The 12,496-nt window shown below is 43.1% G+C and overlaps 1 protein-coding gene across 5 annotated transcripts in view; it reads left to right on the top strand.

Moving 5' to 3' along the window:
• Positions 1-12,496, top strand: part of LOC109905819 (kinase suppressor of Ras 1) — a 61,904-nt gene that overhangs the window by 46,898 nt on the left and 2,510 nt on the right. For 3 of the 5 annotated variants that reach the window (XM_020503441.2, XM_020503443.2, XM_020503444.2), the window contains 13 exons: positions 1,344-1,427; positions 2,864-2,925; positions 3,046-3,158; positions 3,282-3,462; positions 3,898-3,939; positions 4,378-4,435; positions 4,617-4,674; positions 8,407-8,661; positions 10,738-10,934; positions 11,143-11,239; positions 11,536-11,675; positions 11,793-11,924; positions 12,165-12,300. In XM_020503441.2, coding sequence (XP_020359030.1) covers positions 1,344-1,427; positions 2,864-2,925; positions 3,046-3,158; positions 3,282-3,462; positions 3,898-3,939; positions 4,378-4,435; positions 4,617-4,674; positions 8,407-8,661; positions 10,738-10,934; positions 11,143-11,239; positions 11,536-11,675; positions 11,793-11,924; positions 12,165-12,300 — 1,555 coding nt within the window. Of the gene's footprint in view, positions 1-1,343; positions 1,428-2,863; positions 3,159-3,281; positions 3,463-3,897; positions 3,940-4,377; positions 4,436-4,616; positions 4,675-8,406; positions 8,662-10,737; positions 10,935-11,142; positions 11,240-11,535; positions 11,676-11,792; positions 12,301-12,496 lie in introns of all 5 variants that reach the window. The other 2 variants (XM_020503442.2, XR_004203183.1) reach the window with 2 other exon arrangements.

Below are 12,496 nucleotides of genomic sequence, written 5' to 3'. Positions count from 1 at the left end.
CAGGGCGTGAGTTGGGTGGGTTGTCTATGTTTTAGTATGGTCAGGGCGTGAGTTGGGTGGGTTGTCTATGTTTTAGTATGGTCAGGGCGTGAGTTGGGTGGGTTGTCTATGTTTTAGTTTGGTCAGGGCGTGAGTTGGGTGGGTTGTCTATGTTCCTTTTTTTATGTGGTGTTTATGTGTTTGGCCTGGTATGGTTCTCAATCAGAGGCAGGTGTCGTTAGTTGTCTCTGATTGAGAATCATAGTTAGGGAGCCTTTTCCCACCTGTGTGGTGTGGGTGATTATTTTCTGTTTCAGTGTTTGCACCATTCGGGACCGTTTTGGTTTTAATTTTGTTTCTTTTTGTATTCTGTATTCATTCTCATTAAATTACATTATGGATACATACCACGCTGCATTTTGGTCCTCCGATCCTTCCTACTACTCCTCCTCAGAAGAGGTAGAAGAAAGCCGTTACAGCGTGCTATTGTTTGTACAGATGAACATGGTACCTTCAGGCATTTAGAAATTGCTCCCAACGATGAACCAGACTTGTGGATGTCTACAATTTTTTTTCTGAGGTCTTGGCTGATTTCTTTTGATTTTCCCATGATGTCAAGTAAATAGGCACTGAGTTTGAAGGTAGGCCTTGAAATACATCCACAGGTACACCTCCAATTGACTCAAATTATGTCAATTAGCCTATCAGAAGCTTCTAAAGCCATGACAGTTTTCTGGAATTCTCCAAGCTGTTTAAAGGCACAGTCAACTTAGTGTATGTAAACTTCTGACCCACTGGAATTGTGATACAGTGAGTTATAAGTGAAATAATCTGTCTGTAAACAATTATTGGAAAAATTACTTGTGTCATGCACACAGTAGATGTCCTAACCGACTTGCTAAAACTATAGTTTGCTAACAAGAAATTTGTGGAGTGGTTGAAAAACTAGTTTTAATGACTCCAACCTAAGTGTATGTAAACTTCTGACTTCAACTGTATGGTGATGGGATTTGTGAAAAAAATACATTCCTGGTTTTTAGCTCAGCTTCCTAGCTTGGCACAGACCCCAAACATTTCTTGCATTGGTCTGGTGGGAATGGCGCCTCAAGAATCTGAGAATTTGAGTTATGCAGACACTCAGTCAGACCCAGTGTTTATCTGACTGGAAAGTGTGTATTTATTCATTTTGATCTTCCGTAAAAGTTTTGGGAAAAGAGATAACAGATTCCAATGAGAACCATTTGGGATCTGGCAGAATTACAACACACAAACTTCTCTGGGACAGTTTGTCCACTACAGTAGGCAACTCCAACATTAGAAGGTGTGAAATATATTAATATTTTGCTTCTCTCTCTCCTTCTAAGGTTTTCAACCAAATCCTGGCTCTCACAGACATGCCAGGTGTGTCATAAGAACATGATGTTTGGTGTTAAGTGCAAACACTGCAAGTAAGAAGAAGCCTTCTATGCGGTGCATTCAGAAAGTATTCAGACCCGATGACTATTTCCACATTTTGTTACGTTATAGCATTATTCTAAAATGTATTAAATTAAATGTTTTCCTCATCAATTTACACACAATACCCCATAATGACAAAGCGAAAACAGGTTTTTAGAAATGTTTTCACTTTTTTTTTTAAGTATTCAGACCCTTTGCTATGAGACTCAAAATTGAGCTCAGGTGCATCCTGTTTCCATTGATCATCCTTGAAATGTTTCTACAACTTGATTGGAGTCCACCTGCGGTAAATTCAATTGATTGGACATGATTTTGAAAGGCACACACCTGTTTATATAAGGTCCCACAGTTGACAGTGCATGTCAGAACAAAAACCATGCCATGAGGTCGAAGGAATTGTCCTTAGAGCTCTGAAAAATGATTTTGTTGAGGCACAGATCTGGGGAAGGGTGCCAAAACATTTATGCAGCAGGAACACAGTGGCCTCCATCATTCTTAAATGTAAGAACCTTTCAGAAGGACAACCATCTCCGCAGCACTCATCTCTGTAGTGTGGCCACTCCTCAGTAAAAAGCACATGACAGCCCACTTCGAATTTGCCAAAAGAGAAACAAGATTCCCTGGTGTGATAAAAACAAGAAGTCTTTGGCCTGAATGCCAAACATCACGCCTGGACGAAACCTGGCGCCATCCCTAAGGTGGAGCATGGTGGTGGCAGCATCATGCAGTGGGGATGTTTTTCAGCGGCAGGGACTGGGAGACAAGTCAGTATTGAGGGAAAGATGAATGGAGCAAAGTACATAGCGAAGCTTGATGAAACCTTCTCCAGAACGCTCAGGACCTCAGACTGGAGCGAATGTTCACCTTCCAACAGGACAACGACCCTAAGCACACAGCCAAGACAAAGGAGTGGCTGCAGGACAAGTCTTTGAATGTCCTTGAGTGGCCCAGCCAGAGGCCGGACTTGAACCCTATCAAACATCTCTGGAGAGACCTGAAAATAGCTGTGCAGCAACGCTCCCCATCAAACCTGACAGAGCTTGAGAGGATCTGCAGAGAAGAATGGGAGAAACTCTCCAAATACAGGTGTGCCACGCTTGTAGTGTCATACCCAACAAGATGCTGTAATCGCTGCCAAAGGTGTTTCAACAAGGTACTAAGTAAAGGGTCTGAATACTTATGTAAATGTGATATTTCCATTTTTATAAAAAACAGTTTTTGCTGTGTCATTATGGGCTATTGTGTGTAGATTCTGGGGGGGGGGGACAACAAAGATTTAATCAATTTTAGAATAATACTGTAGAGTAACAAAATGTGGAAAATGTCAAGGGGTCGGAATACTCTCCGAATGCACTGTACATCTCCGCTTTCATTTGTTCACAAGTCACTCTGCTCCTCTGCGAACTACTGTCTCCTCTGCTTCCAGGTTAAAGTGCCATAACAAATGTACCAAAGAAGCCCTTCCCTGCAGGATATCTTTTCTTCCACGTAAGCCCTTGTCAATTCCTGCATATAAAACGACAAAAAATGCACAATGTAATTATCTTTTTCCCGATACATCCCAAGAATGTCAATTTAGTACTGAATCATTGTTCTCCTATTTTTCAGTCCCGCAAATCCGCCGGGCAGAATCTGTACCATCCGATATCAATAATCAAATTGACCGCACGGCAGAGTTACCAATCCAGTTTGGCACTTTACCTAAGGTGCTAACCAAAAAGGTAGAAAAAAGTGTTTTAGCATACGTGTGTATGTGTATTAATAGTAATATCACCATACATGGAACCTCTAATTTGTCCTGAACCTTAATTTATGAAACCTTTCTGTTGAAAACCCTCTTTCAGGACTACCCTCCCATGCTGAGCCAGATGGATTCCAGCAGTAACCCCTCCTCCACCACTTCCTCTACACCCTCCTCGCCCACCCCCTTCCAGCAGAGCAACCTCCCCAGCGTCACCGCCACACCGCCCCCCAATCCCTCGCCCGGACCCCAGGGGCCCCGAGACAGCCGATTCCACTTCCCAGGTCCTCACAATGACAGGCCCTTACAGGCCCAAGTGTTCTCTACAGGCCCAAGCGTTCTCTACAGGCCCAAGCGATCTCTACAGGCCCAAGCGCTCTTTACAGGCCCAAGCACTCTCTAGATTCCTACCCTGTTCCACTAACATTTCACTCCAAAGCAGCACTTCTCCAGTATCTCTCACAGGCATCCACCCCAAAGACTCTAGATTCCTACTGTGTTCATCTCAATCACAACACTTAACTCCAAATCTACCCTAAGCCAGTAATAGCACATCTCTAATCATATTCCAATTCCTGATTATACTTAATTTGCTATTTTACCACTAATCATATAATATATCCTATTATAACATCTTAACTGCTTGTGGCTTATCTAACCCAATCATATCGCTCTCTCTCTATTTTCCTCTGGTGGTTGTTTCTCCTCTTGTCCTTTAGCTGGCTGTTATTTACAACCTAGACAACAGTTTATCTTCCCTGGTGAGTTAACAATGCGTTAACACCGCTCCCTCCCTGTGTGTCCTGTAGTCCTGCCCAACTAGTACAGTACCATCCCCTTATCATGTTCCCTCTCTCCCATGTTGCTTTGCTGCAGTGGCTTACTATGACTCATGCTATGTTGTGGGAGGGGTCATGGGGGGTTGGTGTCACCTTGGGCACTGCTGCAATGGCATGTTGTGGTCTGCCACTGTAGTTTCTGACAAGCTTATAGCAGAGCCATCATATTACATGCGGATAGCTTTGGCTTTTATAATGCATACCTGCCCTCTGGTAGACAAAGAGGTGAACTGACTGACTGTGCTGCTTGGCGCTGTGCATGGTTTGACAGAGTTAGGCAGCCATCACAATTTAGAGAATATATGCTCTGAAGTGCAGTGAAGATAATAGTTTTGAACATCCTCATTGTCCCACACACAGACGTTTCCTCTTCACCGTATCCTGTTGGACTAGACTCTGAAGGCCACCATGGCACTGGGTAAGAGACAACCGCTTTAAATGACAAAGTCACTGTAGAGTCCGAGTAAAGACCATTTAAAATGCTGTGGTTTTTCACCCACATTGTCTACTGTAAGTCCACCATAGTTACCATAGTTTCTACTAGACAGGGTTAGGTTAAAGTTAGGAACCCCTGTTTATGGTGATGCTTGTCCCAACAGAGACACACAGCAACTGGCCCAATCAGAACATCCATCTCAGGGACAGGAAGGAGGATCGGTGAGTACCCAAAATCCCTAGCGGCAGGAATATAATAATGATACTAAAGAATTATACCTTAAAGCGCTTTTCATTATACAACAATAATCTCAAAGTGCATAATATTAAATAGAAAATAGAAATAGTTAAAAAAATAAAACATATGTACGGTGCATTCAGAAAGTATTCAGACCCCTAGACTTTTTCCACATTTTGTTCAATTACAACCTTATTCTAAAATGGATTAAAAAAGGTAAAATCCTCATCAATCTACACACAATACCCCATAATGACAAAGTGTAAACAGCTTGTTTGAAATTTTATCAAATTTATTGAATCTAAAAAACAGAAATACCTTATTTACATAAATATTCAGACCTTTTACTATGAGACTTTAAATGTTGCTCCGGTGCATCCTGTTTCCATTGATCATCCTTGAGATATTTCTACAACTTGATTGGAGTCCATCTGTCAATATAAGATCCAACAGTTGACAGTGCATGCCGTAGAATTGTCCGAGAAGCTCCAAGACAGGATTGTATCGACACACAGATCTAGGGAAGGGTACCAAAAGATTTTTGCAGCATTGAAGGTCCCCAAGAACACAGTGGCCTCCAACATTCTTAAATGGAAGAAGTTTGGAACCACCAAGACTCTTCTTAGAGCTGACCACCCAGACAAACTGAGCAATTGGGGGAGAAGGGCCTTGGCCAGGGAGTGACCAAGAACTTGATGGTCACTCTGACAGAGCTCCAAAGTTCCTCTGTGGAGATAGGAGAATCTTCCAGAAGGACAACCATCTCTGCAGCACTCCACGAATCAGGCCTTTAAGGTAGAGTGGCTATACGGAAGCCACTCTTCAGTAAAAGGCACATGAGTTGGAGTTTGCCAAAAGGCTTCTAAAGGACTCTCAGACCATGAGAAACAAGATGCTCTGGTCTGATGACACCAAGATTGAACTTTTTAGCCTAAATGCCAAACGTCGCGTCTGGAGGAAACCTGGCACCATCCCTACGGTGGAGCATGGTGTTGGCAGCATCATGCTGTGAGGATGTTTTTCAGCGGCAGAGACTGGGAGACAAGTCAGGATCAAGGGAAAGATGAACGGAGCAAAGTATAGAGAGATCTTTGATGAAAACCTGCTCCAGAGCGCTCAGGACCTCAGACTGGGAAGGAGGTTCACCTTCCAACAGGACAACGACCCTAAGCACACAGCCAAGACAACGAAGGAGTGGCTGCAGGACAAGTCTTTGAATGTCCTTGAGTGGCACAGCCAGAGACCGGACTTGAACCCGATCGAACATCTATGTAGAGACCTGAAAATAGCTGTGTAGTGACGCTCGCCATCCAACCTGACAGAGCTTGAGAGGATTTGCAGAGAAGAATGGTGAGAAACTCCCCAAATACAGGTGTGCCAAGCTTGTAGTGTCATACCCAAGAAGACTTGAGGCTGTAATCACTGCCAAAGGTGCTTCAACAAAGTACTGAGTAAAGAATCTGAATACTTATGTAAATGTATCTGTTTTTTATCATTAATACATTTGCAAACATTTAAAAAAAAAACAGTTTTTGCTTCGTCATTATGGGGTATTGTGTGTAGATTGATGAGGACAACTAATTAATTTAATCAATTTTAGAATAAGGCTGTAATGTAACAATGTGGACAAGTCAAGGGGTCTGAATACTTTCTGAATGCACTGTATATCTAACCATATCATGATAGCAACAAAGTCTAAGAGAAGGGTAGGCCAGCTGTGGAGTCTTAAGGCCACAACAGTCTGAACAGCCCTGAGATTATCAGGGAGGGAGTTCCATAGGCATGGTGTACGAGAGGAAAATGCACGGTCCCCCATTGTGTGGAGCCTGGTCCTGGGGGCATGGAGGAGTTTAGCGTGGCTTGAATGTAAGGGAGGTTCATGAGGGAGAGTAGGTCTGACAGGTAGGTGGGTCAGATGCCATTTAAGGTATTTTAGACAAGGAGATGTTCAAATAAATTATTTGAGGAACTGGTAGCTAATGGAGATCAGCAAAGATGTGGATGATCTGGGCAGAATGTTTTGTTTGTCAGAATCCTTGCAGCACTCTTTTGGATGAGCTGTAGTTTATTAATTGAATGTGCATGCAGTCCCCCAAGTATTGTTTTCCCAAAATCAATTCTGGAGAAAATGAATGCATGCATTAGCTATTCTGCGTCAGATGTGGTGAGAGGGTCTTAGGCGGAAAATGTTCTTCAGGTGAAAGAGTGACGTTTTACAGACGTGACTAATGTGGGTATTGAAGGAGAGAGCATTGTTGAATTTCACACCCAAATTATTGAGGCGAGGGGGATGATGTGGCCAAATATGGCAGGGCAGATGCTGCAGGGCAGATGCTGCAGGGCGGATGCTGCAGGGCGGATGCTGCAGGGCGGATGCTGCAACAATGATCTACTGGAGGATGACTGTCAGCATTGCCTCTGCCTTGTTGCTGTTGAGTTGGAGGAAGTTGTTCTGCATCCAAGAATTTCCTTCTTCCAGACAGTTGGACAGTTGACAGAGCAGATGTTGTATAATGCGTTGTTTTAATGCATGGCAGGGGAAATGGACACTGTGCTGTCTGAAGAGCTGGCCAAGTGGGGGCATGTAGAGCAGGAAGAGGATAGGTCCTAACACCTACCATTGCAGGCTATGATGGACTCCTCTGATCTTGCCTCACTGAGGGTGACGTACTGCTTGTGGTTAGAACGTAGGAGATAAACCAGTTTAGGGCAGTCCCGCAGATGGTAGTGTGCTGTCTGAGGTGCTGCACTAGAATGGTTTGATCTACTGTGTCAAAAGCAGCACTGAGTTCCAGAAGAACCAAGATGGTGGGGGATCCTGTATCTGCAGCAATGAGCAGGTCATTTACAACCTTCACCAGGGCTATCGCGGTACTGTGCATGGGCCTAAAACCAGACTGGAGAGCTTCATAAAGATGGTTAGCACTGAGGTGTGACTGAAGCTGAGTTGCCAGTGTGTTCTCCATGGCTTTAGATAAAAATGTGAGGTTGGAAATAAGCCTGTAGTTTGAGAGGAGATCTTGGTCAAGTGATGGTTTCTTGAGCAAGGGGGTGATGACAGCGATGTTGAACAGTGACAGCACCTGCCCAGTATGGAGAGAATTGCTGAACAATTTGAGAGCAGCTGAGTATGTTTTGAACAGTGATGTTCCAATAGGTTCGTGGGGGCCACTGGTAGTCTTCATTTTATTAGATTTCTACCACAGCAGCAGGTGAGACCAGAGCTAAATCACTTAGAGTGGGGTCAGATATGGGTGGTGGGTTAGGAGCCAGAGTGGGGTTGAGGTTGGAGAATACAATGTTCTTTCGAATGGTGTTGATTTTAGCCTTGAAGAACTCAGCAAATCAGTTGCATTGTTCAGTACTTTCTGAAAAAGTGAAAGAGAACTGTTAATTTTTTTTGAGATTGGGAAACCATCCAGCAACAACCTGATCAAGTGACAGTTCTCTAGTCTAGTTAATTATGCGGTGCAATGATACTGACGGGATAATTTTACCATATAGAGAACTTAATAAAATATTGTTTCTCTGTTTGGGTTTCAGTTTTATTCCGATCTCTCTACCTGTGCTGTTGTGTGCAGATAAACCAGCAAAATAATCGAATAGACTTCTGAAACTGATTTCCAGAAATCTGCAATTACATGGAATACCGGCCTAAATGTATGTTTTGGATTGACATGACACAATTTGTGCATGCTTTGTCTCTGCATATTCAGGAAGAGGAGGCAGAAGATGAGGAATACCTAGGAGAGGAGGATGAGGGAAATGGTAGCAGGGAGAGCAGAGAGAAGGGCCACACAAACGGAGAGTGTGATGGGGACGAGTTAGAGGACCTGCCCAGCTACCGGGGCAGGATGGCCGGGGGCCGATGGAGGGAACCCATCTCCCGTAAGGCCAGCCAGACCAGCGTGTACCTGCAGGAGTGGGACATCCCATACGAGCAGCTGGAGCTGGGGGAGCTCATTGGCAAGGTGAATGACTACAGCTTTACATAGTGTTAAATATACAGTACCAGTCAACATTATGGACACACCTACTCATTCAAGGGTTTTTCTTTCATTTTACTATTTTCTACATTGTAGAATAATAGTGACAACATCAAAACTATGAAATAACACATGGAATCATGTAGTAACCAAAAAAGTGTTGAAGGTCAGTAAATTTGGAAAATGTCAAGAACTTTCAACGTTTCTTCAAGTGCAGTTTCAAAAACCATCAAGCGCTATGATGAAATGGGCTCTCATGAGGACCACCACAGAGGATAACTCGAGTTAGAGTTACCAGCCTCAGAAATTTCAGCCCAAATAAATGTTTCACAGACTGTTCAGAGGAGACTGTGTGAATCAGTCCTTCATGGTCGAATTGTGCAAAGAAACCACTACTAAAGGACACCAATAATAAGAAGAGACTTGCTTGGGTCAAGAAACACAAGCATTGGACATTGGACCGGTGGAAATCTGTCCTTTGGTCTGGAGTCCAAATTTGATATTTTTGGATCCAACCGCCGTGTCTTTGTGAGACACAGTGTAGGTGAATGGATGATCTCCGCATGTGTAGTTCCCACTGTGAAGCATGGAGGAGGTGTAATGGTCTGGTGGTGCTTTGCTGGTGACACTTTCTGTGATTTATTTAGAATTAAAGGCACACTTAACCAGCATGGCTACCAGCAATATGCCATCCCATCTGGTTTGGGCTTAGTTGTTTTTCAACAGGACAATGACTCAACACACCTCCAGGCTGTGTAAGGGCTATTTGACCAAGAAGGAGAGTGATGGAATGCCGCATTCGATGACCTGGCCTCCACAATCAGTCGCCCTTAACTGAATTGAGATGGTTTGGGATGAGTTGGACCGCAGAGTGAAGGAAAAGCAGCCAACAAGTGCTCAGCATATGTGCGAACTCCTTCAAGACTGTCGGAAAAGCATTCCAAGTTTAGCTGGTTGAGAGAATGGCAAAAGTTTGCAAAGCTGTCATCAAGGCAAAGGGTCGATACTTTGAAGAATCTAAAATATATTTGGTTTGTTAACTTTTTTTGGTTACTACATGATTTGATATTATTTAGTTTTGATGTCGTCACTTTTTAGTATACAATGTAGAAAATATTTTTACAAAAAATTAAAAACCTGGAATGAGTAGGTGTGTCAACTTTTGACTGGTACTGTACACTCAGTGGTCAGTTTATTAGGTACACCACCTCGTTGACGGTTCGCTTTTACATAGAGTGAGTCACGTGGCCATGGCTTGCTATATATTGCAGGCAGGCAGGCATCGAGTGTATCTACACAGAGGGTAGTAGCAGTGGTGGAAAAAGTACCCAATAGTCATACTTGAGTAAAAGTAAAGATACCTTAATAGGAAATTACTCAAGTAAAAGTGAGTCACCCAGTAAAAAGTCTAGTAAAAAGTAAGTCTAAAAGTACTTTGTTTCAAATGTGTCAAAAGTAAATGTAATAGCTAAAATATACCAAAATAAGTACCAAAAGTACAAGTATAAATAATTAAAAATTCCTTATATTAAGCAAACCAGACAGCACGATTTTCTTGTTTTTTAAAACTTTACGGACAGCTAGGGGCACACGTCAACACTCAGACATCATTTACAAATGAAGCATTTGTGTTTAGTGAGTCTGCCAAATCAGAGGCAGTAGGGATGACCAGGGACGTTCTCTTGATAAGTCTGTGAATTAGACAATTTCCTGTCCTGCATTCAAAATGTAACTAGTATTTTTGGGAGTCAGGGAAAATGTATGGAGTAAAAAGTACATTTTCATTAGGAATGTAGTGAAGTAAATGTTGTCAAAAATATAAGTAGTAAAGTACAGATATCCCCAAAAATGACATAAGTAAAAATACTTTAAAGTACTACTTAAGTACTTTACACCACTGGGGAGTAGGGCTCATATTCAAGTGAATTGGTATCTGCATGTCTCCTTAAAAAAAAAAAAGGCCAATGGATTCAATTAGAGTTCCTTGAAAAGGAAGATTAAAAAAATAGGCTTCAGGGTAGCTAATAACACAAGTGCCCATACTGTACCTCCCTATTCCAGGGCCGTTGGGGGAAGGTGCATAAGGGGCGCTGGCATGGAGAGGTGGCCATCCGGCTGCTAGAGATAGATGGTAATAACCAGGACCACCTGAAGCTGTTTAAGAAGGAGGTGATGAACTACAGGCAGACCCGCCACGAGAACGTGGTCCTCTTCATGGGGGCCTGTATGGCCCCGCCACACCTCGCCATCATCACCAGGTTAGGGGGAGGGAAGTGGGAAAGGGAGGTGGGGATGGTAAGGGAGTTGAGCAGGGAAAAGCTGGAACCCTTGAATCAATCTATGAGAAGTATTAAATGTGTCTTGGTTTAACAAATGAGGAAACCAGGAAAGGATTTGTTTTGAGAAACTAGATGACCCAGTTATCACTCCCTTTCCCCCCTGACATTTCCTCTTGTTTTCTCTCAGTTTCTGCAAAGGTCGGACACTATTCTCAGTTGTAAGAGATGCCAAGAACACACTAGACATCAACAAGACAAGGCAGATTGCTCAGGAAATTGTTAAGGTGTGGTATTACTCAACTTCTCTTTAATTGGGGCGGCAGGGTAGCCTAGTGGTTGGACAAGTAACCGGAAGGTTGCAAGTTCAAACCCCCGAGCTGACAAGGTACAAATCTGTCGTTCTGCCCCTGAACAGGCAGTTAACCCACTGTTCCTAAGCCGTCATTGAAAATAAGAATTTGTTCTTAACTGACTTGCCTAGTTAAATAAAGGTTAAAAAAAAATAAAAAATTGTAAGTACATTGTAAGCAGCCTACTCTTCCTTTCACTGAAAGTAACTAAACTCTGACCTCTTCCTCAGGGTATGGGCTACCTTCATGCTAAAGGAATCGTTCACAAGGACCTGAAGTCCAAGAATGTGTTCTATGACACAAACAAAGTGGTAATCACAGACTTTGGTCTTTTTGGAATGTCCGGAGTGGTACAAGAGTACCACAAGAGGTAAGCAAAAAAACACTGTAAAAAGTTGAACACTCTGAGAAGCATACTTCTATACCTTTTGAAAGATCAATGTGTAAGTTTCTCCATCTGTGGGTATCTGTTTGTGTGTCTGTCCAGGCGAGAGAACGAACTAAGGCTCCCTCATGGCTGGATCTACTACCTGGCCCCTGAGATCGTCCGCAGGATGGGTACTGGGAACCATGAGGACCGCCTGCCTTTCTCCAACGCTGCAGACGTCTACGCCTTTGGGTGCACACCATTTCCGGCCGTCTTATATCCTGCCATAATAATAATAATACTGCATTTACTTAAATATAGGACATCTGAATGCTTTTAGAAAATTTAGCTCAAAACAAACAACACTGGATTTTTGGGGGATATATACATAAATCGGTTGAAATGTGGCTCCCCATGAAATGAATGTGTGTATGCTGTTTGTATACAGGGTTAAGACTGAGGGGCTAACCATACAGTATATTTCACCCCCAGAACCATTTGGTACGAGCTGCAGGCCCGTGGCTGGCCACTCACCAACCAGCCAGCAGAGGCCACCATCTGGCAGGTGGGCAGCGGAGAGGGCATCAAGAAGGTCCTGGCAAAGGTCAGCCTGGGCAAGGAGGTCACGGTAAGGTCAAAGAGCAGTTTGTGACAGTGTGATGTCCTCTGGGAAGCTTAGTGTACTGTATTGACATGATAATAAACCAAACAATATTATTCTCAGTGTGCGAGTGATATCATTAAAACAGACTGACATCGTACTACCAGAGCCAAAACCTTTGAATGGGTTATCAAATCAAATCAAATGTTATTGGTCACATACA

Source organism: Oncorhynchus kisutch, linkage group LG15 (genome assembly GCF_002021735.2).
Source record: "Oncorhynchus kisutch isolate 150728-3 linkage group LG15, Okis_V2, whole genome shotgun sequence".
In the NCBI taxonomy this organism is placed as follows: Eukaryota; Metazoa; Chordata; class Actinopteri; order Salmoniformes; family Salmonidae; genus Oncorhynchus; species Oncorhynchus kisutch.
The sequence above is the reverse complement of the archived record's forward strand: the minus strand, read 5'-3'. Positions and strand labels throughout refer to the sequence as shown.